Here is a 25,585-nt window from a genome sequence, read left to right as displayed (position 1 = left end):
ATCGCAGAATGCAGAATATGTAACTCTAAAAAGTGTAGTATTAGGCCCTATTTACTTTATCGGTATAGTGTTTCGAAAAGGATTTCCTCGATTGCGAGCGAGTAAATTGCGCCCCAAAAAAGGGACCGCGATAATTATAAAGAAGGTAAGATTATCAAAATAAGAAAAGGTCTTTGCCTAAAAACGGGACCACAAATAAAAAATTAAAAATAATAGACAAGGTCTTTGGAATTTTGCCACTTCCCCAAATGAACTGTCACACTGCTTACCTGACATAGTTTCTTCATCCACATCATTCTCCTCGTTGGAGTTCTCGTCAACATGGTTAGGGTTGTTTTCGCCAACAAATGCATAGTCCAATTGATTGAACATTAAATCCTGTGAGAAAATTAGAAAAAAAATATTTATTCAGTATATCCCGTAAGGAAGTAACGCATATTCTAGGTGGTTTTCGAGAGGAGATCGTGCAATTTAATGTATTTTTTGGATTCTTCGAGAAGCTATGCTGGGTTTGAAGTACCCGTGACACTTCGACCGCTACCGCTTGATTATGATCGCCATTATCGATAGTAATATTTAGTTTTTCTGGTACAGTGGGTTTTTCCTCCTTTCCTGTGGCGTCATCCCAAGAACTTGCACAAAGCAATTTACGTCTTCTCTTCATTTCTCATACGCCGGCTAGGTTAAGGCCGGCCGGTTTAAGGCCTCATCTACACTTTCCGTCAGGTAAGACTGTGTCTATATATCTATATATGAAAAGAATAGGATATAGAATGATCTATCAACGCACACCTCAAACAAATTGATGGATTCGGCTCAAATTTGGCATAGAGATATATATATATATAAACGTAGATGTTAACGGAAACGTTTCCAAAATTCCTGAATAAAAATGTAAGTGAACGTAGCAAAAGATGCTTTAATATAAAAGGGTGTGTATTCTTACCCCGGTGTCACTGCTGGATTCCGAGGCAGGTTGCGCGGGGATTGCGGGGCCTGCCTCAGAAGTGGGGGGTGCCGCGGTTGCGTCGGCCTGCGTCTCGCCACCCGTCGCATTCAGCTCCGGGGACGATAGCGACGAACACAACACCGTTGTGTTGCCCGTGGACGCCTCCGTAATCGGCGTGCTCGCCACCGCTACACCGCAAACATTTGATTTTATGCGCAATGTTGAATCGAGAATCGATTTCTATCCTATATATGTCCGAAAATAGAAAGTAACCTAAGTCACTGTTTTCAAATTGTAGCAGTCTCCACATTAAACAAACTAGATGGCGCCAAAAATTTACCATATATACAAACGTCCATATATGAATGGTCGTACCTCGGTCCCCAAGCACGATCACCCGCTCGGAGAAAGATCTTTCTATTGTTACGGTCGAGCGTATCACTAGCTCCTGTACTAATTACCTAATGATTTACGATGTACTTCTCCAAAAGGGTCCGGAATTCATTGTCCATGGATGCTAAGGGAGACAGTCTGACTATAAGATGGTTTTACCGTTATAGCTATTATAACATGAACGCCACTGAGTGTAAGCGGTAATGCTCACCGGTAAGTGGCGAGTCGGCAACGGTCTGCTTGTCGGGACGTGTACGCATGCGGGTGTTGCGGGGCGCGGGGGCAGCGCCGGCCGCGCTCAGAAGCGTGTGCAGACTGACCAACGCTAAGTTGTCCGGACCACCAGCTTGCAGCGAATTTGTCGACCTGTCAGAAACATTCTTTCGTTTCACTAGCTCGGAATTGCTTGATATCAAAGGCCTTACTGACGCTTGTACATGTCATAACTAAATATAAGTATTATAATTCTGAGACAAAACGTCAAATCAAATAAAAAATACTTTATTGTACACCATATGTACAAAGCATTAAAAAACAACATTAAATGAAAGAATTAAATGGTAAAATAGTCGGACTTTCTACCATAAAGGACATGAAGTTAAAAAGGACGTCACCAATATTATAATAACACTGCTTTATTATAATATTGCGCCGGTAGTAAAACCCCTATTCTTTGTTTGAATTCAGCGTAAGTACTAGAATTTAATCGCTAAGCGAAAGAGTTATTCGTGAAACGTTTATGGAAATTTCCAACAAATCTAACCATTAGAATCTACATTAATATAACAGCGAATCTAATAATACAAATACAAAAAATATGAAATTTAATTTCTTCCTAGATTATTGTCAGTGGAATCTTTCTCCGCATTCAATAACTGGTGCCACAAGAGTGAAAAAAATATCACATGTATTTTTATGAGTATCAGTGTACTTAATATGATATGTTTTAGTGTTTTGTTTTGGACCTGGAAGTGGAAGGTAAGTTCTGAGGTGCGTCGAGCACGTGTTGAGCGGCGCGAGATCGGTCTACGTAGTCGCCGAAGCGACAAACTGCGTTGTTGCACGACTCATCGAATGCAGCACCTGCCAAGGATAATTACTAGGTCCATTATCCACCCATTACCGGCCCGCTACGCCGGATGCAGTCTAAGATGGTTGCGGGCTAACCTGTTAGGGAGTATGGTAGTCATACCCATAGTCGGTTTTAACGCGACATCGCACAAGAACACTGAATCGCTTCGCGGCTAGTTTTTGTCGGTAGGGTGGTTACTAGCCACGGCTAAAGCGTCCCACCAGACCAGACCAGAGAAAATTCAAAAATTATAAATTTTTAACGCACTCAACTCGGTGGTTTCGGTCTCTCCGTATATGAAGCCAAAGCCTTAACCACTAGGCTAAATCTTTCTTGCTTTTAAAACAAGACGCGTGATCCAAAAGCAAGGCAAAGATACAGGCCGTTTTCGTTCATTGTAGCGTGCAAAGGTCCTTAAATATTTAGGATTACTAACGCCAAACCGCAGCATCCAAACTGAGTCGTTTGCCTCACAAGATGACGTCTAACATTCGTCTTGTCACTCGCAGGACACTTTTTTACATAGTTTGTTAAGATATTCGTCACGCAGGATGCCTTTTTACATAGTTTGTTTAGATATTCGTCAGCTTATTGAGGTCCCAGTGATAGCAACTGCCCTCCTCGCTCATAGCAGGGAAAGTATCAGTCACAACGCTGCTACAATGCAGTTAGACGTCTGTCAAGGAGCCAAAGTAGTTATTGTTGTGTTGGCGTCGCGAACGCATAATTAATTTGACATGCGGTCTTGCAGCGCGCTATATCAACATTTGCGCAACACCGAGGGCTCAACGTGCTCTACGAAGCACGGGGTAGACAACGCCAATTTCCTAAGTTATATATGACCGAAACTGACCTGGACTTGTCAACCTCTGGCCACTAATAATGTTGTGGGGCATAGTAAACTTCCACTGGTGGTCGCTGATCATCGCAGCGGTAATGTTGTTACCACCATCGACGGGATTGTTCTGCGAAGGGTTGTCAGTATCGTTGTTGCCTGTGACGTTGGACTGTGACGTCACTGAACCGTTTGGCGTAGAACGGGTCGCGGCTATCGAGTTGCGAGACATTTCCAATGTCAGCCTCTGTGAAGGAATTTTATAATGAAAATGTATAAACGTAATTGTAGAATGCAGAAATGAGTAATCCAAACGCTTCGTACACGCGTAATCAAAAAAGCAGTTATATTTAGTTGAGTTCTGATTCTAGTGTTGCTTTTGCTTCCTATGCCCGAAACTTCGTCAGCGTGTATCTCTTTTTCTGGGTTCCTTTTACTATTGTTTTGCAAAATATAACGACGACCGGTTGCTGCGTTAGAGGTCCTAATTAATATTAAAAATGAGAATATGAGTTTGTTATGAGTTCACCCATTCATGATCTTAGCTACTGCTCTATACATACATAGGATAACACATTTGGTGGAGTATTTATAAAAGCTGATATTCAATTCGATTGGAAGGTTTATCTTCCGTTTTCTGCGATTCTGAGGAAATAAGAAGTCAATCTAAATTAAGGACTGCAACAAATACCTCTTTGAGATCATTGATTTGTAGGATGTGCTGATTCTGCATCGTAATCAACTGGGTAATGTACCACTGCTGGTCGCGGCAACGCTGGTAGAACGTCGGTGGACGCACTTGGAACCTTGCGAGGAAGAAAAAATACACCATCACACCAAAACTGGTGACATCATTCTCTAACTTTCTTTTAATGTCCTACCATAGACTTGTCACTTCTAAATCTACATTTTGCTCTTTTTTGTGACTTCCAGCACTTTTATTATTCCTACGGACGAAATTATGACGATGAATTGATACACTGCTATATAGAGTACCTATTTAATGCCTTTTTGGTGGTGCCTGGTGCTACTTTCAGAATTCTGTCAGAAACTAATACGTCATAAGCGATTTATAAAAAAACAGCTTACCTTAATATAAGGGTGTCCGTGTCAGGGTTGAGATAACCCTCGCTGGCGAGGAGATCTAATCGGAAGAACCGATTGTAGCCCCAACACTCGCCCACTTCGAAGTCCGAAGCAAACTCGCGCACGATATTCTTCGACGGATCTCGAGACACTTGGTGTAGCATCTCCACTCGATACTCGTATCTAGTAATACATTAAACATTCGTTTTCTATGTCGGTGTAGTATTTGTAACCGTTTGATGATGAAAGATGAATGGTACATGTGTCATGTTTGGAAATCGAATACGACTGAGTTTGAACGTTTAATGTCAAGTTTAAAGATGAAGATCCATCGGAAAAGAAATTATGAAAAAGTTGGAATGAAACTATGTTAGTATCGGCATGGTGGAAAACCAAACTGATACAATACATTACATACATTTTATATGAAACTATGCACATTCGCCTATCGTGATTTATTTTGTTTATTTTTTTAATGGAAACGAACAAATCCACTCACACATTTATATTAATTAAACCATGACACTACTAATTAACTACATGCTTCATTCATACAATAGTAAGAATACGAAAAATAAAAATAAATCAAAAGAAAACAAACAATACTAAAAAAAAAAAAGTGTGTATTGTTGTACTGTTTGTAAACGCGTTAGAAGTTATACTTCTTTGGCGAAACAAGATAAAAATCATTATCTTATTCTACATTTGTAACACGACACTAACATTAGAAAAAGGTATTTAATACATTGGAAGTTTTATTATAACGCATTATCTAGTTAAATAAGTTTATTCAAATATCACAAAAAAAAATCTACATAAAGAAATGGACATAATAAACATAATTAAATTTGGAATATTAATAGACTCAGTATCCGACAACTTAGTTTCACTCACCACTAAAATTTGAGGTTTCTGTACTATTGAATCAATTAAATCACCGGAATGCGTCCATAGACTTTGAAGAGAAAGTGTACTAACAGCTAACTTCATCGTAAAAATTTACTCATCATTTTTCCCTAACGCGCCTAAAGAAGTATAACTTCAACAATCTAAACAGTTACTCAGTTAAATAGAACTGAAGGTACTGGCGTAATCATTTGTTCCAGTCATATACCAATGTCGCAGTTAGGAGATTATGTCAAAAGACTGTTTAGTGCAGACAATTATAAAAGTAAAACAGTATGGCGGAAATAAAAAAAATTTAACGGCGCAAGTACATGTAGCGACTGACGCGTTCATATAAAATGTATGGATCTTCAGCCATCAAGTATTGACATAAAAAATGGATGTGACTTTTTAAAGCACGACACCTATTTTTTTAATGCAATTATCTGCTTAAACTGGTACCTAGCTGTTATCCATTCTTGGCGTAATTACTTTACAATTGAAGAACTTTAATGCAACATCTGTTACAAAATATTTTTACTAGGACTAGTAAGAAAATATTTCTGTACAACATTGCTCTTTCCTTTCATGGCTTTAACAATAGATCTAAGGCAAACTCTATGATTTTGTGTTAAACATTGTAATGGCACCTAGTAATGAGACAGTTACACAGAAAATGTATTTGCTACACTGCTTCAGCCAGAAGAAACTTTCATACATTTTAAGCGGAAGCATTTTAAGCCTATAACATGATTTGAACTACAAACAGTAAGTTATTGTTTTGTTTTTGTGAGTCATTATATATAAATTTAATTAGTATAAACTTTCGAATGTATGGTTAGAATAGAAGTAGTAATGAATTGTAAATTTAGAATAGTACTTAGTTGTAGGTTGTGAATTTGTTGAGTTTATGAATTTCAGGATTCCGTAGTCGAATAAGTTCGTCTGTCTGTATCTATTTGTTCGTATGTTCATAAACTAGGTACTCGTTTAATACGAGTACTTTATGAAACAGTAAATGCGATGTAAATTTTTCTTTAAACTACAAGGCAAGTAGGTATAAATGTTTTACAAAATAATTTAGCACACCACAGGGTAGAGGGTAGGTAGAGTAGAGGGTGTTAATAATTTAATATCCTAATATGGCATTTTCAGTTTAATCAAACTTTATGCGTGAAATTATCATGTGTATTTATTATTTCCCATGTTTTGATAATTGGACGGTACTCATCGCATCTAGAATAGCTGTATAACGTGAGTTGAATATTCTACAGCACTATACTATAGTTGAATTCTATTAGCATTAAACATTTGGTACGAATTTATTAGCAACATTATGAAACAAGAGTTATAAAACTTTGATAGTATCAAATATTAATTATGATTAAACGTGAGAATTCTTCTGTATTAGTTAACTACGGAACCCTTCATAAGGCCAGGTGTGACACACTTGACCATATTTTATTTTATGTTCACACCATAAGTTTCACCACTAAATAAAGTCAGAAATAGTGGTATCTATTCTAATTATTAATGTATAAAACTTTACGTAGATTTAAGCACGCGCCGAATGCAATGCTTAAAATGCACATGATGTCATTACGCGCTTAATAACTGCGGTGGCGTCCGCATTGTTGGCGCTTTTGCCACCCCATTCAGTAACTTTTCTGACAGTTGCTAACCAAGGCAGGTGTTAATGCGTATATAATATTTGCGATGAACAAACGGTCACTGTCAAATTATTCTTCTTCATATTAAAGCGACCATGTGACTAACTTTTGGAGAAGTAACTAAATCGGGCAGCTGATCCAGTAAGACGTATTAGATAACACATCGTTAGCAGAAACTGAAAATGCGTTGAATTCGGCGCGTGCTATAAAGGAGACTAAACACCGAGGCCGCGGCTTTTAATTCAATACGGGGATGGCGAACCAAATGCCTTTTAGTGCACGTGGCAGTGACGACTTTTTAAATAACTTGGTTGTTATAGTATTTCTGGCATTATAAAAAAAATACACGTTTACTACACTTGTGCTCCTAAATTTTTTTTAGCAAATATGCTGAAAACAAAAGTTGAACTTGTAAGAACTCGCGGTAATTTTTGTGTTTTAATTTTTGCTATCATACAATCTTAGCATCTAACATTTATTTTTGACTATTATTCTATTTTGCATGGGCTTTCCTTATAAAAATCGAATATAAAAGACATTACTAAGAAATAAAAAAAATATAGGAATTCACTCTTGAAACGTGATCCAGAACGAAAATATCTCCTAAAATAACACATTAATGTAAAAAGGTTCGCCATCCCTGGCGAAGCCTGCGGTTTCGGATTGTAGGACCCAGTCCACGCAATTAGCTTAATTACGCATTTTAACGGACGCGTCAAACACTAAACAATGATATTAATCAGCGAATTCAGCACACAGAAGTCAAAATTTGGTAGAAACGGACATGCTTGCACACAGATCGGCCACTACAGCTAGATAATGTCGCCGCAACTCACCTCTTGCCTACCCTGTATTTAGTTATGCTTGCAATCACGAAATTTTTGGTTTTTTAGTTTTTTTTGTTGCTTTTGTGAAATAAAGGTCAGGGAAACATCAACAGTTGATACTTATCAACTGAGTATAAAACTATCCTTACAATATTGTATACCAGCTGTTGCCCGCGGCTCCGTACGCGGCTTTTAGGTTCTTCATAAATCCTGCGGGAACTGTATATTTTCCTGGGATAAAAAGTAGCCTATGTGTTAATCCAGGGTATAATCTTTCTCCATTCCAAAACACAGTCGTCAAATTGGTTCAGTAGTTTTTGCGTGAAAGAGTAACAACCATCCATACATCCTTCCATACAAATTTTCGCATTTATAATATCAGTAGGATAGGAAATATGTATACAATCAAAGAGTAGAGAAAATAATAATATTAAGTAAAAAATTGATACATTATTGATCAATTTTGAATATTATCAAGGCCTCAGATTATCCTAGATGAACTATCGCTTGTTAATAGTTTTGCATCGTTTCCAGTTATTCTGACGACTTTAGTTGATTGGTAACTAACAGCGTAGCATTGTACACGTGCTAGATGTAAAGGCCCCCTAAATATAAAAATCTTATTGATATGAGGCTATATTTTAGTTCAAAGAGGTTGATCAAACTAATTTTACGTATTAATCTGATCTTTTTATGCGAACACACAAGAAATAAAATTAAATGCATTGATTGGGAATCTCCTTGCAGATAAACTGGTAAGTTGGGGTTCGAATTACAATAGAAATAAATTTGCTATTGGTAAAATTGCAACGCAAAATATTTTAGGATTTGGTTGGTAGATTGGCCTTGGTAGACATACATTTCAAATAGAGTAGGTTCAATAGAGTTCCTTACAGCTGAATGCGCTTCAATCTTAAGCGCAGTTTATAAATAAATTGTAAGGGGCAGCGACGTGGCGTAGTTTGTTAAAAAATACTGATGCTTAAATTAATGCATTAATAATATATATGAAAACCGATTTCTGACGTTCTATAGAAATTTATGTTTTTATATTTTAATAACTAAGTTTATACCTTTCAATAAAGATTATTACTATTAGAGATTATTATTATTATGTTTTTTTTTAATTATTAAAAACTTGGTTGTTTTTAATTTACAATGTTAATTCTGCAGTATGGGGACTATAACCCCATGGCGTTTAGTTATTAGGGGTCGTAGCATATCCGCGTCACGTCTTTGCAACTAGTTTCTATATTCAATTTACAATGTTAGTTCTGCACTATGGGACAGTAACCCCATGGCGTTTAGTTATTAGAGGTCGTGGCATATCCGCGTCACGTCTTTGCCACCAGTTTCTGCAAAAATTGCACCCAGACTGCAATCTCAATACTTTAACTATCAAGAGATTGAATATTAAGAAAAATGTTTAGGTACAAAGTACCAGGAGCGCATAACTGACTTGGAGGTTTCGGGGAGGCCGGCGCTGAGCTCTAGGAAGACGGAGAGGTAGTTTCCTCGCACGACGCCGTTGCCGTCGGGGTACACCTTCAGCCGCCAGCAGAGACCGTTCACGTGCAGTGCCGCAGAGTATACGGGCGCTGCCGCGTGCTGCAGCTGTGTGAAGTGGGCCAATGGGAATGTGCTGCTGTCGTAGCTCGGGACGATTTCACTGTTAAAAAATAGTAGTTTATAGCAGTAGCTCGTTCGGGGATGTACTACCATGCTTTATTCTTCCGCGAAACAACATTTTTGCAATGCTGTGTTCCGTATTGAAGGGCGTAGATAACGGTGTAAGTTCAGGCACATTAGGCTTAACACCTAAACCTTAGGTCGATGTAGACAAGGGGCCCTTTGAAAGACGTGTTCCTTGCATAAGCGTTGCTCTTGTTATCGGCGATAATTTGCCACTTACCATCAGGTGGACCTATTATTTTGTTTTTCAATTATTGCTTACTATTTAAAAAAAAAAAAAAAAACTAAATTGGTATAATATTGCCAGTCCAGAACGCGTATGTTGTTTTTTTTAAAGTATCAAACTTAAGGATAAGAAGTATTACGATATTTGCATTTATGATATGATATATAATATAATAGTTTATTATTATTTCTTATATTATGTTTTATTTTATTTGTGTAATCAAGTTTATACTATTTACATTCTGTTATCCCCATGTTTTCCTAATCCTATGGTTGCCTGGCAGAGATTACTACTAAGCGATAAGGTCGCCTTTTGTATTCTGCTTCTGTATTTGTTTTTCTAATCTTCTTTTTGTTGCTTTAACTTGTATATAAAGAGTAAAAATATGTGTATATATAGTTACTAATAGGCTCCCATAAGATAATAGTTGAATACTTATAGTTATAGTTAAAGATGGATGGTTCCAGACATCAACTGCATTGTCAAGGATGGAAATGAAGAGTATACTCGTTCACACTTATCTTAGAATGAACAGTTTAACACAACATGGTATTTACCTATAACGCTGCATGACCACACCTGTGTTTGTGTCCGTAAAACTCAAAAGTAGTTGATGGTTTGTCTGTATTTTTATTTCAGTTGTCGTTAATTTATTTATGGTCTATTTTATAAATTTAAAATGCATATAAAAAAATTCGGAACCGACAGGATACGAACCTGCGACTCTCTGGCAATCGCGGCCTGAGCGCTTCAACCAATTAAGCTTCAGCTCTTCTACCGTCTATGCCTAAATTAGTAAATGCCTTTTACATCAGTCTTATAGCGACTGTAGCGCCATCTAGTAGGAAACATTTTTATATGCATTTTTAATTTATGAAATTGATTGAACACTAATAAAAAATTATAAAATTAAATTTTTTTAACAATTATTCACTGTAAAGTCCACATCTGAGGATGCTCCGGTTACGGAGATAAACGTGCGTAGAGGGATCATAGCCGAGGATCTGTTTGGTGTGGAGTATACGGATTGAAGATATTATAAATTACACCATACAGATTCTCCTGCTGTTCGCTGAGTATAGCAAATTAAGCTTAACTTTCATAATAAAATGTGCTATTGTTTGGCTATGGTACGCCATACCACTTACCTGTGAAAATCGGCCGGTACGGGTGCAGTAACGAAGCTCGCCATCGGCTTTTTCCGTACTTGGTGAATCATTTTCGATAACTCACCGCTCTTTGCTATCAATTCGGATCTAGAAAATAAGAGAATAGATAAATTATTCATCATATCAACAAATTACAGGCCCACTACAGAGCACGGGGCTCGTCCTACAATGAGAAGGGTTTAGGCCGGTGGTGGTGGATTGGTGGTGGACCCACGCTGGCCCAGTGCGGATTGGTGGATAGAAACATTACTTTGTAAATAATCTTTTTAAAGATAAATGAAATAAGGAAATAGACTCGTGAATCGAATCTATCTATATAATTATAGAACCAATTAATTTCATATTCGCAGTTTTTTTGAAGTGAAACTTCTCTAGAATCGTTTAGATTTCAAACCGGATGCAACGGAAAAAACGACAGGTAAGAGACACAAATACAAAAAAGTGTAGGATGAAGCCGGCAAAGAATGAGACAGAAATATACATGTTATTTTATCTGTTTTTTTTTCTATTTAAGTTACCAAGGAAACCAAATAATATCTAGATAAATAAACAAACACATAAATGTATAGGACAGAGTGAGATAGAAAACATTATACATTTTTTTTACCTATTCTAGTTACCGTGGAAACTAAATAATAAACCTTACATTTATCCTAATAGGCTACTTTTCAGAAGTTACACTTCCGCCGTGTGTGAATTGCACAGGATTTTTTTTTAACTAGCGAATATAAAAGCTAAGATGACTTCATTATGGACCAAAATGAGATTAATGTAGACCTTCATCAATAGTCTATAACAGTCCATTGGTGGACTAAAGGCCTCTCCCAACGAGATGGTTTGCCCATAATCACCACGCTGCGCATACATGTCGGTGAACGCAGTAAATATATGGCATAGAACTAAAAACATACAGAATCCTCATTCAGTCATTATTGTATGGAATGCATTGTGTCCAAAAACAGTGGATACGTCCCGCTCACCTCTCACTTTACACTTCCGGAGTGTTGCTAGCTCACAAACTTTTTCCCATTTTATGGTAAACGCTTAGAACATTAGATGTAAAACAATTACTAACTGTTAAATGGTATGAAGTGAATAACGGGAGTGGTTTTTTATGCTTCAATATTAGTCGTGTACACGGTGTCTGTATGTTCTTAATTCTATGGTATATTGTAGTAGTAGCACACACAATGCTGCGTTCTATTCCCTCAGTTGTCTCGAACGAAAATCGTACGAAATCGTGTATACGACTTATATTGAAGTATCAAAAACCAGCTTCAATATAAGTCGTATAGACGTTTTCTGACGTACGAAACCCGCGGGAACAGGAGTACGCAGCACGACAAACTAAGACTTAGAGTTTGAATATTAATGGCATTATTTTCACCTAGTGCTGGAATGCAGCTGATGCTCGACCTCCTGTAGCAAATGCTCAAGTTGCTCAGTCTCTTGGGTGAGGCTGTTCTTCTGTCCCATCAGTGTGAGCAGCTTGGCTTTCAGGGCGGAGTCCAATCGGGAGATCATTAGTTCGACCGCGTTCCGAATCTCGCGGACGCGCTCGTCCTTCGCTGAACGTACGGATTCAACATTCCGTTCCTAAAAAGGGTTTTAAGGATTTAAAAGTAAATAAGCTTATTGGTACTTTTAATTATTTTTTTGAATATTTTTTCTGACGGCCGATTGCAGCGATCCTGCTTTCTGAGTCCAAGGCCGTGGGTTCGATTCCCACAACTGGAAAATGTTCGTGTGTTGAGCATGAATGTTTTTTAATGGCTGGGTGTTTATATGTATATTCTAAGTATTTATGTATATTAATTATAAAAATATTCAACAGTCATCTTAGTACCCGTAACACAAGCTACGCTTACTTTGGGGCTAGATGGCGATGTGTGTATTGTCGTAATATATTTATTTATTTGTCTGGTGCGAGGCTTCGGCCGTGGCTTTTCATAACCCTACCGACAAAGACGTGCCGCTAAGCGATTTAGTGTTCCGCCGCGATGTCGCGCAGAAACTGATTAGGGGTATGACTACCATAACAGGTAAGCTCACTACAATTTCAGATGCCATATTTACTTACCACCATGTAACTGATGATGCAGTGTAAGATTTTTTTTTTAATTTTGACAGTACACACATCGCCATCTAGTCCCAAGATAGGCGTAACTTGTGTTAGGCGTACTAAGATAGCTGATGAATATTTTTATGAATATAATGCACATAAATAAACTGGCGTGCATACAAATTAGAATCCCTTAAAATTGAATTTGAATGCATATTTAATTTTTATCATTTCTAGCAACAACAAAGTAAAAATCACAGCATCTCTTTCTAGAAGGTAAGAAAAAAAATTGTTTTGTGTTTTATTCGTTTTGTCAATGCTACGAGTACTTTTATTCGACATGCATATCAGTATAGCTGTAATATGTATGTTTATAGAAGGTATTCTTAATAAATATAATTTTAAAAAAAATTGCACCGCTTATCGGAAACATGCTACAAAAAAAACTTCTTTGTCTATTTGTTGCTCATAATATTTTTATAATAATAAACTTTTCAGTTATTTTTTTTGTTCTTTTGTTAATAGACGCAATTGCAAAAGCCCACTTGGGCACCTGGGTCTAGATAGTTTAATATAAACAGTGCAGTGAAATTCCTAATCAAATCTGTTCAACCTAACGTAAATCGTGAGCCATTCCATAAGAATGCAGAAATATTAAATAAACTACGTAAATTCCACACCAACAAATACAGACAACAGCTTACTAATAATGTTTTCTATTTATGTAGAAACAGGAAAATACCAATTGCCCTTTAACTTATTTACAATAAAAAACAATGTTTTGTGAAGTAAATAGTAAAAGATTATTCATCTTTGTTATAAAACAGGAATTTTAGGGTTCCCTTTTACTAAGACTCTGCTGTCTGTCCGTCTGCTATCAGGCTGTTTCTCATAAAATGTTGATGTATACAGCTAATTTTTACAGATGAAGTATTTCTGTTGCCGCACATGATTTTTTGCCATATTTATAGATAATGGTATCCTTTAGTGTACTAGTCAGACTCTCTTTGGCCGGTTTTTTTTTTGGCTTCGCCTGCACAAAATTTGAATTATGTTGTATTTTGACTGCAATCCTACGTGGTAAGTGAATCCATAACTAGCCATGGCCTAAGTTACCTCCAGACCAGACGAGAAAAAAGAATTGTAATTATAAATTCGGAAATAATTCACTCCCGGCGATAGAAACCTGGACCTCAAACTTATAAGATGTACAGTATTCGCCACTGTACCAGGTACACTTAAACGCTTAGCACTGTCGTGGCAAAACCACTGTGGTTTCAACCAGGGTATGCATAAAGCAAGAAGATGGTGTAAAGTAGAAAAATCCTGTTACTATACAAGTTATCCTAGACAGCCGATTGGCGCAGTTTGCAGTAACCCTGCTTTCTGAGCCCAGGGCCGTGGGTTCGATTCCCACAACTGGAAAATGTTTGTGTGATGAGCATTAATGTTTGTCAGAATCTGGGTGTTTATATGTGTATTCTAAGTATTTATGTATATTATTCATAAAAATTATCATCAGTCGTCTCAGTACATAACACAAGCTACGCTTACTTTGGGGCTAGATGGCGGTGTGTGTATTGTCGTAGTATATTTATTTATTTGAAATGCAGACAGTGCTTTTTGTGTGAAGTGACATGTATGAAGTGCATGCGACTGCACACAGCCGCACACGCTTAGTTCTGCTGCCTATGCAGTAAAGAAGTTACGCCAACGACATACATAGAACGACAGACATAGAAACTGCTAGGCTAGTCTATTTTAGTTACTTTCACAGCATTATGTCATATGGAATTTTACTATGGGGTAATGCTGCTGATATTGGCACTATTTTCGTGCTGCAGAAGAAGGCTGTTCGTGCGATCTATAAAATGGGTCCGAGAGAGTCATTGAAAGATAAATTTAAAGATGTTAAAATAATGAAACTCTATAGCCAATACATATTTGAAAATTTAATGTATGTTCACAAAAATATATCAAAATTTAAAAGAAAATGTGACTGCAATAATTTGAACGTTAGAAGCAAAAATAAACTTGCAGTGCAGTACACTAGACTACACAAAATAAGCAATTCATTTAAAGGAAATTGTATACAATTTTATAATAAATTACCGGTTGATATCTTGGGGATGTCACTAAAGAAGTTCAAAGTTTGTATTAAGCGAAAGCTTATAGAAAAGTCCTATTATAGTATAAAGGATTACGTTAACGATAAAAAAGCTTGGGTGTAAACAATTGCTCTAACCAGGTTGCTTCTTAAATATTTTCTAATGACAATGTGAAATGGTGATAACAAAAAGAACACCCGGCTAAGTTTGTTGTGGGCTTCTTCTTAGACCAGGGCGCGATTGGAACCCTCGTAGCTTTAGTTTTAAGTTTACGATTGTAGTTATCGCCATCACTACTCACTGCTATGTACACATTTTGTATATAATAACGCATCAAAAGTGCCATCTATGTACCTATTTGAATAAAAAAATATTTGACTTTGCTTAGCATACATAACCTTGCATCATTGTTAAAAAATACTTTCTATCCTTCAACATTACATGCAAGTGGCATTTATCAAATAAAAAAAAATGTAAATATCTAAAAGTTGGTTTAGTGCCCCACACACACAAAAGACAAACATCGGCATATTAAACGGAACCCAAAAAAAAGGTTTGATATCAGTATCATATAAGGTAGCTGGCTGGTTTATACGTCATTTAATTTAAATAGGAAATATTTTCAAATTAAGAAAACAACTGAACATCACATTACAACAACAATTGCATAAAATGTGATGTTCAGTTGTTTTCTTAATTTGAGCGAATCTGGAGCGAACTTCGAGTATTTCTTCCTTCTGAGTTTGATTTAAAATTTCATTGAAATACTGTTTTTTATTAGTTTTTTATTCTCGAGTCACCATTTTTCTAATTTAATTAATTGTTATTTTAATATTAATTTTCACTTTTCCCGGTTAAATGAAGTTCCATAATGTACCATTCTTCACAAATAGCCTTTACTCGCAAAATCTGTTCTTAATGTGATCTCATTTTAGTTAAAACAAATGAAACTTTAAATAACAAAAGAAGTGTAGTAAGTAGATTTTAAAATCAAACCATATTTTTTTTAATTATGGACCTTTTTTTTTGTGTTCCGCTAAATATGCTGGTGTGTATATATTATGATTTTGCATCAGTATTAGCTACAGTTCACTTACCACATCCTGAACAAGGCTTATAAGTTCCATGATCCTACGTCTCAGCTGTGAAACCTCGTCTCGTATCTGAGTCACATGTTGATTGTAAACCTCTTCTAGAGGTTTGAATGTGTGACCGGAGTGTGTGCCACCCCACAAAGCGCACTGGTGGCAGATACAACGACGGCACGTCCAACAGTAGACTGTCAGCTTCTCTTGATGAGTTGGACATCTAATAGTTGTATTAACATATTTAGCTTAAAGAGAAAAAGCCTATATATTTAAATATAGGCAAGACTAAATATAAAGAAGCATCATCTTTATATACGAGGTATCCGTAGCAGTACTATTTAGTACAGTAAATGGTTTTTCGCATGTTGTATGGTACTTTCGCAATATGCATATTCTAGCCAATAGTGGGAGTATCTCATTGTTTGTGACCTTCAATCTAGGACAATAAGTCCTCAGGATGGAAAGAAGCAAAGAAAACGTCTATATCAAACTAAAATAAAATTATATAGAAATTAATTTTTTAAGGCCCCAAAATGACAATAACAAATGAAAAGCTTTTTTTTTTTTCAAAAACCAACCTAATTTTTATTTCATTGAGCTCAGAACAGGTTTTCAATAATCCTTGAGAACTTGTTGAAGTTGAATGGGGTGAACAGGGTTGAAAACCGTAAAATTCAGAAGGTAGCTCTAGTTTAAAATGTTGAAATCTGCACAAAAAGGGTATTCCTAAAATCTACTGTACGGGTTTGAAATTGCCATTGAAAGACTTTATATAAACCTTTATAGTAAATTTTTAAAACTTAAAATCAATTGGACAAGTCACAGCTGCATCATACCTTTTTTTTTTTGCATGATCAAATATGTTAACTTAAAGAAACCACAAGAATTTTAAACACTAATTTGTCTAAAAAGCCCTATGCGACGACACATAAGAGCTGTAATAGGGATGAGCTCAAAATTTGGCTTGTTGCAATAAAAAGTTGCGTTTCCATAGCAATGTTCTATCAAATGTGTTTTTAATTATTGACCCGTTGAAGCAATGTATAAATTTTCTCATATAAACATGGCTTTGTCTAAGATCTCACTATTTTTCTGAGCGCTACGATTTCTATATATGTGCAGATTAAATTTTTGTTTTTAATTTTTATCAAAAACAACACAACTTATACTAATCCATTTGTTATCAAGTTATAATGAAAATAAGCTTAGCTAAGCTTTTCTTTTGGATTATTAATTATTATTGCATGCAAATAATAAATACATTTATTTTTAATTATGTTTACCTGTCCCGAAAACTTTCCCTTTGACAAGCAGAATTAGTTTGTTGCATGGTTTCTATTTGCTGTGTGACTTCCTCGACCCAGCGGCAGTTCACCAACTCATGGAGGTGAAGGGCTGCTCGGCAGTGTGGGCACTGGGACCGCTGCTCCGTAAGCCATCGTCGCACACAAGCATAGCAGCAGAGCTTTGAGCAGTGGGGGCACAAATGCGCATCCACCAGCTTCTCCATACAGATGAAGCACCGGAACACCTCCGCCAACGTCTGTAAATCCCATAATCATCGATCCACACGACACAGGTCAAGTTTAACTAACTGTCAACGGAATGTAGGCCAAATCGATTTACCTCGACGATCTGCTCCTCGCCATTTCCATTTACTTTTTCTCCACGCGAAGCCATGTTTCACACTCCGTATTACGGATAGGATGTTTTGTTCACCATAATTTGATGTATGTTTACAAACTTCGAAAACTGCGATAGGACATGTTTCGCAATGGGACTTGCGAGATGCGAGCGTCAACACAACGAGAAAAGCAACTTCCGTGTTCGAATCTCGATCGAAATCAAAATAAAAACAAAAAAAAGTATGTTGCTATACTCAGCAAACGAAACTTCCCAAAAATATGTTTAAATTTACTAAAACAAGGTTTAATTTCATATATAGAAAGAAAAACTGTAGGTAGATTATTTTTCCTATGCTTTTTGTGTTTAAAACTAACAACTTTGCAATAGTGTATCCATTTAGGAATCGTAGGTTTTAATATTTTGCACACAAACAGGGCTTTTATTTACCCACATTTGGGAAATAGTAAATAGAATGTCCAGACAACCTTAGGATCGTATTGATTTTTCAAGCAGCCGATATGCCAGAAATTGTTGCCATTTTTCAAATAAATTAAATCTCAGTTCATGAATTTTTGAAGAAAATATTAGTTTAATAAATAATAAAGTGAGATATGTAAAAATATATAGGCACTTTAAATAATAAATATATAGTCTTAGAAAATTTGAAGTTTAAGTCTGTTACTGTTTCTAAACCTTATCTTATCATATGAAATGACGTAACAAATTAATGAACGTCCTTCAGATTTCATGGGTTACTTAAATAACCTAGAGTGTTTTGATTTATCAATTTTCTTCAAGAAAAAATGTTTGTTTGTTAAGTTTTGTGTATAAAAATAATCTTTGAAGAGTTAACATGTGCCCTATGTATGTAGTTCTCCTTTAAAACACGAGCTAATCATAGTAAAGTTTCTGTTATCTTGTTTATAAATGTTTGAGCCCCCTGTTTTGCAGGAGTTTATGAAAAACCTGCCTTGCTTGCTTTGTAAATCATAAAACTATTTGATAATTATCTTTGAGCATTTCAAAACCTTATGCGCTATGTGATTAAAATAAAAGAAGTAACAGTTATTTAACTATGATGAAACTCTCGTGCTCTGGTATTCTAGTCCTTGAACAGTACCACAGCGTGAACGGTTATTCAAGGTTTCTCCGCCACATTATCTCCATTCTTTGAATACTATGTGGTTGGGTTATTTATTTGTGTATAATCCAAGTTTGATCTCTATACTGTAAATTATCTTTATTAATATTATAAATGCGAAGATGTGTTTTTTTGTTTGTTACTCAATCACGCAAAAATGGCTGAATGGATTCAGAGGAAATTTGGCATCAATGTGGCCTTTGGCATGGAAAAAAACATAGGCTACGTTTTATCCACATTCCTTAAGCAGTTCCAGAGAAAATTGTTTATGAGCTAAACTACTTTCAGACAGCTTTGAAATTTGGTGTGCATGTAACCTATGCTATGGAAAATTACATGTACATACCACCAATCTTTCAAATAGTTCCTGTGGTAGGATTAAAAGTTGTTAAAGAACAAGGCTTTAGAAACAATTCTGAAGTCCAAGCAGACAAAGTTTTGGCCAAAAGCTATTAATTAAATATAAAATTCTGTAATTCCTGTTTCAGGATGTGGACTTAAAATACTCAGGTAATCCTGACACCCAACATGTCCTACCTAAAAGTGCTTCATTGCACTTTATGCATCAAACAAAGAGCCCTAAAACTATCTAACAAATCTGTGCTGTTAAAAATTGGAGTGAGTTAAAAAAATCTTAGAATACTTTCAAACCTTACCTGGGAATACCTATATATACTAGATAAATCAGAAACAGTAAATAAAATTGAGATTAATGATTTTACATTAAACATCTTATAAAAAAATACCATCATTTGAACCATTTATTTTTTGTTTAAACTATATTTTATTAAAAAAATTTATACAATTTTTAGAGTAAAACACCAATACAGCATCTGGTTAATATTTCAACATCCTGCCACTTAAATAGTAATCTGCCATTGACTTCCCAAACCACGACAACCAAGGCTAAAAGTAAAAAAGTACCTGAAGACACCAGAATTTGGAAAGAAACTCCGACCCAAGATGTAAAAAATAATTTAGTTCAATACTGTATGATGCTGTCTAAGTTCAGACTGACATGTAAGTTATTGGTGATACTAAAGTATATATAAAGTAGTAGTGTGTGAACATGATTAGATGTTGTTTATAAGAATTATCTTTTCTCTGTTGCCATAGTAATCTGAGACTAAATTTGACCTTAAATGTGGGTATAAAAAAGAATGGTAAAGATTTGTTACTCAGTTTACAGTCACACTTAAACAGTGACATGTCTTTTCAAATGTCAGATTTAAATTAAAGATCATCATCTGATTACTAGCCCAGTAAGGGCACGAGTCTCTGAACAAGAAGAACTAAGGCTATATGGTCCACCATGCTGGCCAAGTGTGGATTGGTAGACTTAACACCCATAGAAAACATTGTGGAGAAGTCTCAGGCATGCCGGTTATGTCAAGATGTTTTCTTTCACCATTGAAGCAAGTTATATTTTTGGTGCTAAAATTGAAAACTCATATAATTCTGTAAAGTTACAGGTGCATGTCGGGAATTGAACTGGGTCCCCTCAAAAGTCTCCCACTAACCATTGGGCTATCCCCCCATTGGGTCCCCCACTAACCATAGAAACAAAACACTGCATAACTATTCTGACTTAACATTATGTTTAAATGTAGAAAAAAGATCCCAACAAAAGTTATATACATATAACTTTTGTTGGTACATAATAATGAATACTTTAACACCCAATCCATAATACACCCTTTCAACAACCCTTGTATATGATTGTAGACACTATACTTCATTCCAATAATGTAGTACTAGACTTATTTGTGACAGAGTTATAGTTAGACTTGTTTGTGTAAGAGGAGCATATTATTTAACCTGGGCAAGCAAACGAAAAATTAGTGTAAGATAGTGACATAATAGGAAAGAAGCTGTTATAAGACTCAGTATACAATTCAATTCAATTCTTGATTTTCTGGCATGTTGCCATTGGCGTGCACTTCATACAGCCACAGAAGCACTTCCTACCCTTAAAAATAATATAACTAGTAGGTTTTTTCCTACTTGTGCACGCTACTGGTCGCTGTACCAAATGAGTATAATTTACTTTGCAAATGTCATTTAGTATGGATGAGACACGCTTTAGAGAATGAACAGTGAAATCTGCTTGTTAATAAGAATCCTACATTTGATTTTATTTATTTATTATTTATTAATAATCCAACAGCGTTACAAATTATTTTGGTTAAGGGTTTATCTTATTACTAGAATAAGGCCAAATCTACATTACAAATATAAACTGTGACAATAAAGCAATAGGTGCAAGTACAACATATACAAAACAATCAGTTACGATATTCACAACAGCATGAATGAGTGTGAGTGGGTGTGTGTGTTCATAAGTGTGCAAATGTATGTGCTTGGGTGCGTGTGTGAGTCTTCATTTATGTAGAAATGCAATCTTAAATGAATGATTTCACATCATTTATTTTCTCTCGCGATGCAGTTTAGTTATTTCATTCTTTAATTGTGTTTTCGATAAATGGAATATATCAAGTTTTGAATAAAATTTATTATAGTTTCTTGCCAGACGCAATATTATAGAATTCTGAGCATAATTTGTATTTGACTCTAAAAGTAGCTGGTTTTTATATCCATTAACTTTATTAACAAAAATACCATCATTTCAGCTCTAGTAGTGATGACATCAATGGCGGGATACGCACTTGCACCAGCGCCATTTGACTTAACAACATTTGCAATATGTTCAGTGGGCACAGGCCTTGTGAGCGCTGCTGCGAATTCCATCAACCAATATCACGAAATGCCGTTTGATGCACAAATGTCTCGCACTAAGAATAGGGTGCTAGTGAAAGGATTATTAGAGTAAGTATGGAATTTTTTAATTGTGGTATCTTTTTTAATGCAACGTGGAATTCTAAGGCATGTTCTTTATTTTAGTATCTAGTGGTTAGCATGTTTAACTACCAATCGCGAGGTCCTGGATAGAATCCCTGTTAGGGTTCAAACATTGTTAGGTGTTAGGTTTTTCTCTTAAAGAATTCTATATATCAGACCATATATTATAAATACTACAGGGCCGATTTTGATATAAGTTTTGGAAAAAGTACGTATCTTTCGTTTATTTTTATAGGATACTTCAATCGTGTTTGAAATTTTATATTAAATACCATTTACCTAAAAAAAATGCTTAGTCGATTATGATGAGGTTTTGTGGCAAGTGAAGACGAAGAATGGAGAAGAGAACTTGAAGAGAATTTGAAAGCTGATAGATAGATATTATATGATTTATTTATTTTCTATCCCTGTTAGTTATAATTTTCAATAAATATAGATCTCAAGATAATTTAGTTAAAAACCAAATTTAAACAAATAATTAATCGATAGATAGGTCGTGTCATTGCTTATTTTAGCCTTTTGTAAAAATCTAAATAAATTATAATTTTTGTCAGCAGTCAATAAATAATTAAAAAATAAAGGTTTTCCCCTAAAATACTAAAATAACAAACCTAGTCTAACCTAATCTAAAATGTTGTTAACCCCTTTACAAGGCGAACGACCTGTCACTTGTTTGTTTACATTTGGTCCGCGGATAAATTGGGCGCATTTAACACAAAGGTTTGATACCTAAATAAATTCTAGTTAACCGTTAGAAGTATAGTTGTACGTAATCATATATAGTGCTTTGGTTTTTACGAATATTATGTGTCTGTTTCAGACCAACTCACGCTATAGGTTTTGCAGCAGCGACAACTGTAACTGGGCTCAGCATGCTATACTTTTGCGTGAACCCTTTGACTGCCGCGTTGGGCGCGGGCAACTTAATACTATACACCTCCATATACACACCATTAAAGAGATTATCTATAGTTAACACCTGGCTGGGATCTATCGGTAATTTTTTATTATATTTTTCAATGTCATTAATAAGTTATGGTATGAAACAGTGGAGCTTTTTGTAGCGCTCGCTTTGGGAAGTATCAGCTACTTTCGTTACGTTTTCGTTGCGAAGTGTAGCGGATAATAGTGGATCTGCTTGATCCGTCAGTTATTACTATTAAAAAAAAACGCCGCCTTCACAGGCCTGTCAATAAATAAATAAATATACTACGACAACACACCACATCACCATCTAGTCCCATAGTAAGCGTAGCTTGTGTTATGGGTAATAAGATAACTGATGAATAAGTTTTACGAATAATATACATAAATACTTATGATATATAGATAAACACCCAGACACTGAAAAACATTCATGTTCATCACACAAATATTGTCCAGTTGTGGTAATCGAACCCACGGCCTTGGACTCAGAAAGCAGGGTCGGCTTTTTATATATTTTAAGTATTTATGTACTCGTATCATCATCATCATCATCGTCAACCCACTACAAGGCACGGGTCTTCTCTCAGAATGAGAAGGTACTACACACGCTGTTGGGAACAGTATGGAGATCTCTCAAGCATGCAGGTTTCCTGTTTACTTATTTAATATTGAAGTTTAAGATAAGATTGAATATTAAAGATTGAATATTAAATAAGTATAACAACATTCCAAATTTTGAGGAAATATTTACAAAAAAGAGTAACCCCAGATTAAAGGGCTAAGGTCTCAAACTTGGATTTCAGTAGGCATCGTCTAATCCTTCCAAGCGCTGTATCAGCAATAGAGTTTTACAAACGTGGAATGCCTTGTCTGAAGATGTAGTGACTTCAGTATAACAACAATAAGTTTCAATGAGATCGCCCCTTCCTCGCCTATTTTTGAGGGTGCTGAGTCCCAGGTTTGCAAGCCATTGCTCATATGAGAGGTTTCTCAATTCTCTTGGCAGTTTGGTGCTCAAGGGATGCTTCGGATTTTGAGCGGAACGTATGTAGAGGGTACATTGCCGATTGATCTGTTTGGTGTGGAGTATAAATATTGAAGAAATTATAAATTACACCATACAGATTCGCCTGCTTTACGCAGAGTATAGCAAATTAAGCTTAATTTTCATAGAATAATTAGGTTTATTTATATAAGAGAGCTTGTGTTGTTGATGCAGTGGGCGCGATCCCACCACTCATGGGATGGGCTGGCTGCGTGGGAGGTCTAGACGCGGGCGCGCTGGTTCTAAGCGCGTTGCTCTACAGCTGGCAGTTCCCGCACTTCAACGCACTTTCGTGGAACCTACGCCCCGACTACTCGCGCGCCGGCTACCGGATGATGGCCGTCACAGACCCCGGTGCGTTTACCATGTTCAATTCCACTTCCCGCCAAAGATGACCTCTAACATTTTTTTCTTTTTAGGGTTCCTAACACAAAGAGTAAAACGTGACTCTATTACTAAGAATACTTAGAAATAGAAAAATACAGAAAAATAGGAAAAACACAAGGAAAATATAATAGTCCTTAGTGCTAGGGTGCAAGGGTGGCCTTATCACTATAGTCGTAACAATGTAATAGGCCCGTTTTGACATTTGTGCAAGACCATAGAATGTAACTTGGAACGAAACTGAAAGAAACAAAAAAATAAAAATCAATTACATACAGTGTTTTAAAAAATACGTAAATTTTTTTGGGACGTTAAATAATACGAAATAATATATCGCGAGTATTCTTTTTGCGCTTACTTCATAGTAGCATGCAATTTATAATTGTTGCGAAACGTTCCGAAAACAGTTACGTTCTCAGTCTTTTTTTTTTTTATACTAGAGCTGTAACCATTTTTTTACTGAATATCGAAATTAAGTATTGTGTAGTTATTTTTACTGCAACGAATGAGCTTGGTTCTCAAAATGGGTTCTAAATAATGAGTCTGAGTTGATGTATCTGACCAAGCGGCACATGACTGAAGCGTCCCCGCGCGCACTTCGCAGTTTTTCGTTCCTCATCTTGTAAAGTTGACTGTGCGCTCGTTTAAATTTGATATATATTGTTTACTATTACGTTAACTATGGCTCTTCTATTTTGGACATTAATTTAAACATAGCGATTTGACTCGATTTTTGTGTTTGTTGTTATATAGTACTAACTCTGTTTCAACATGTTAAAAAGTGGACGTATAATCAACAGCCAATCACGCGTATTGGTTGTGAAGTTAAAGGAATACTTTGAACGAACGAACACTTTACAATACATAATAATATCAATCCAGTAGGTACTGATACAAACTTGAATTGATTTATCGTGAGTATCGAGTACAGAGTCTTATGGTTCCATAACTAGTTACGTCGCGATGACAAATGTCAAAACGGGCCTATTACATTTTTACGACTATAATAGTGATCTTTTAAAGGCAACTCCATTGAGTTTGAAGACTACTTTGTCGGTCTGTCAACAGGCTGTATCTCATTAACCGTGATAGTTAGACAGTTGAAAGTTTCACGATTGCGTGAAAGTTAACTGCATATTTATATGGTATCGAAAAAGCGACATCTAGTTACAATACTGGGAAACAGATATTTCACACTTGGCCCTCTGAACTGACCTCATAAAAAGTAGTTCGTTTAAAGTCAGTTTCATTAATAATATATGAAAGTAAACATTGACTGCTGCCTAACGTTAATAAATACGGTACATGAGTGCGGTAGGATTACACGCTATGCGTGTTTTCAGCACTGGTGAAGCGTATTCGAAACAGGCGCTACGAGCATGCGGCCCCACACGCCTGGCGTGTTTAAACTTATCGCGACAGCTATGCGGCCTTTACGCAACAGGTGTGTTATTACATCACTCGTATTTTCTCATTTATTTATTGAACAACATGAAAACCCAACACTTGTCCTATTTGAATAGCAATTTGTTTTTTTTTTG

At 35.9% G+C, this 25,585-nt stretch overlaps 2 protein-coding genes across 3 annotated transcripts in view; one reads left to right on the top strand and one right to left on the bottom strand.

The window, feature by feature from the left end:
- Nucleotides 1-18,142, bottom strand: part of LOC120624248 — a 31,092-nt gene extending 12,950 nt beyond the window's left edge. For both annotated transcript variants that reach the window (XM_039890687.1, XM_039890688.1), the window contains exons 1-13: nt 17,689-18,142; nt 17,346-17,605; nt 16,072-16,282; nt 12,192-12,400; nt 10,784-10,891; nt 9,177-9,386; nt 4,339-4,518; nt 3,941-4,055; nt 3,268-3,496; nt 2,308-2,425; nt 1,554-1,708; nt 947-1,137; nt 270-378 (exon numbers count right to left, since the gene is read on the bottom strand). In XM_039890687.1, the coding sequence (XP_039746621.1) occupies nt 270-378; nt 947-1,137; nt 1,554-1,708; nt 2,308-2,425; nt 3,268-3,496; nt 3,941-4,055; nt 4,339-4,518; nt 9,177-9,386; nt 10,784-10,891; nt 12,192-12,400; nt 16,072-16,282; nt 17,346-17,605; nt 17,689-17,742 (2,149 nt within the window). In that variant the 5' untranslated portion in view covers nt 17,743-18,142. The remainder of the gene's footprint in view (nt 1-269; nt 379-946; nt 1,138-1,553; nt 1,709-2,307; nt 2,426-3,267; nt 3,497-3,940; nt 4,056-4,338; nt 4,519-9,176; nt 9,387-10,783; nt 10,892-12,191; nt 12,401-16,071; nt 16,283-17,345; nt 17,606-17,688) is intronic.
- Nucleotides 18,143-18,431: 289 nt separating this feature from the next.
- The window catches only part of LOC120624277 (protoheme IX farnesyltransferase, mitochondrial), a 9,526-nt gene continuing 2,372 nt past the window's right edge, over nt 18,432-25,585 (top strand). The window contains exons 1-6 of the mRNA XM_039890727.1: nt 18,432-18,552; nt 19,318-19,447; nt 19,642-19,849; nt 21,460-21,655; nt 22,509-22,684; nt 23,835-24,014. Of these exons, the coding sequence (XP_039746661.1) occupies nt 19,358-19,447; nt 19,642-19,849; nt 21,460-21,655; nt 22,509-22,684; nt 23,835-24,014 (850 nt within the window). The 5' untranslated portion in view covers nt 18,432-18,552; nt 19,318-19,357. The remainder of the gene's footprint in view (nt 18,553-19,317; nt 19,448-19,641; nt 19,850-21,459; nt 21,656-22,508; nt 22,685-23,834; nt 24,015-25,585) is intronic.

Source organism: Pararge aegeria, chromosome 6, assembly GCF_905163445.1.
Source record: "Pararge aegeria chromosome 6, ilParAegt1.1, whole genome shotgun sequence".
In the NCBI taxonomy this organism is placed as follows: Eukaryota; Metazoa; Arthropoda; class Insecta; order Lepidoptera; family Nymphalidae; genus Pararge; species Pararge aegeria.
This window is presented reverse-complemented; position numbering and strand designations above follow the sequence as displayed.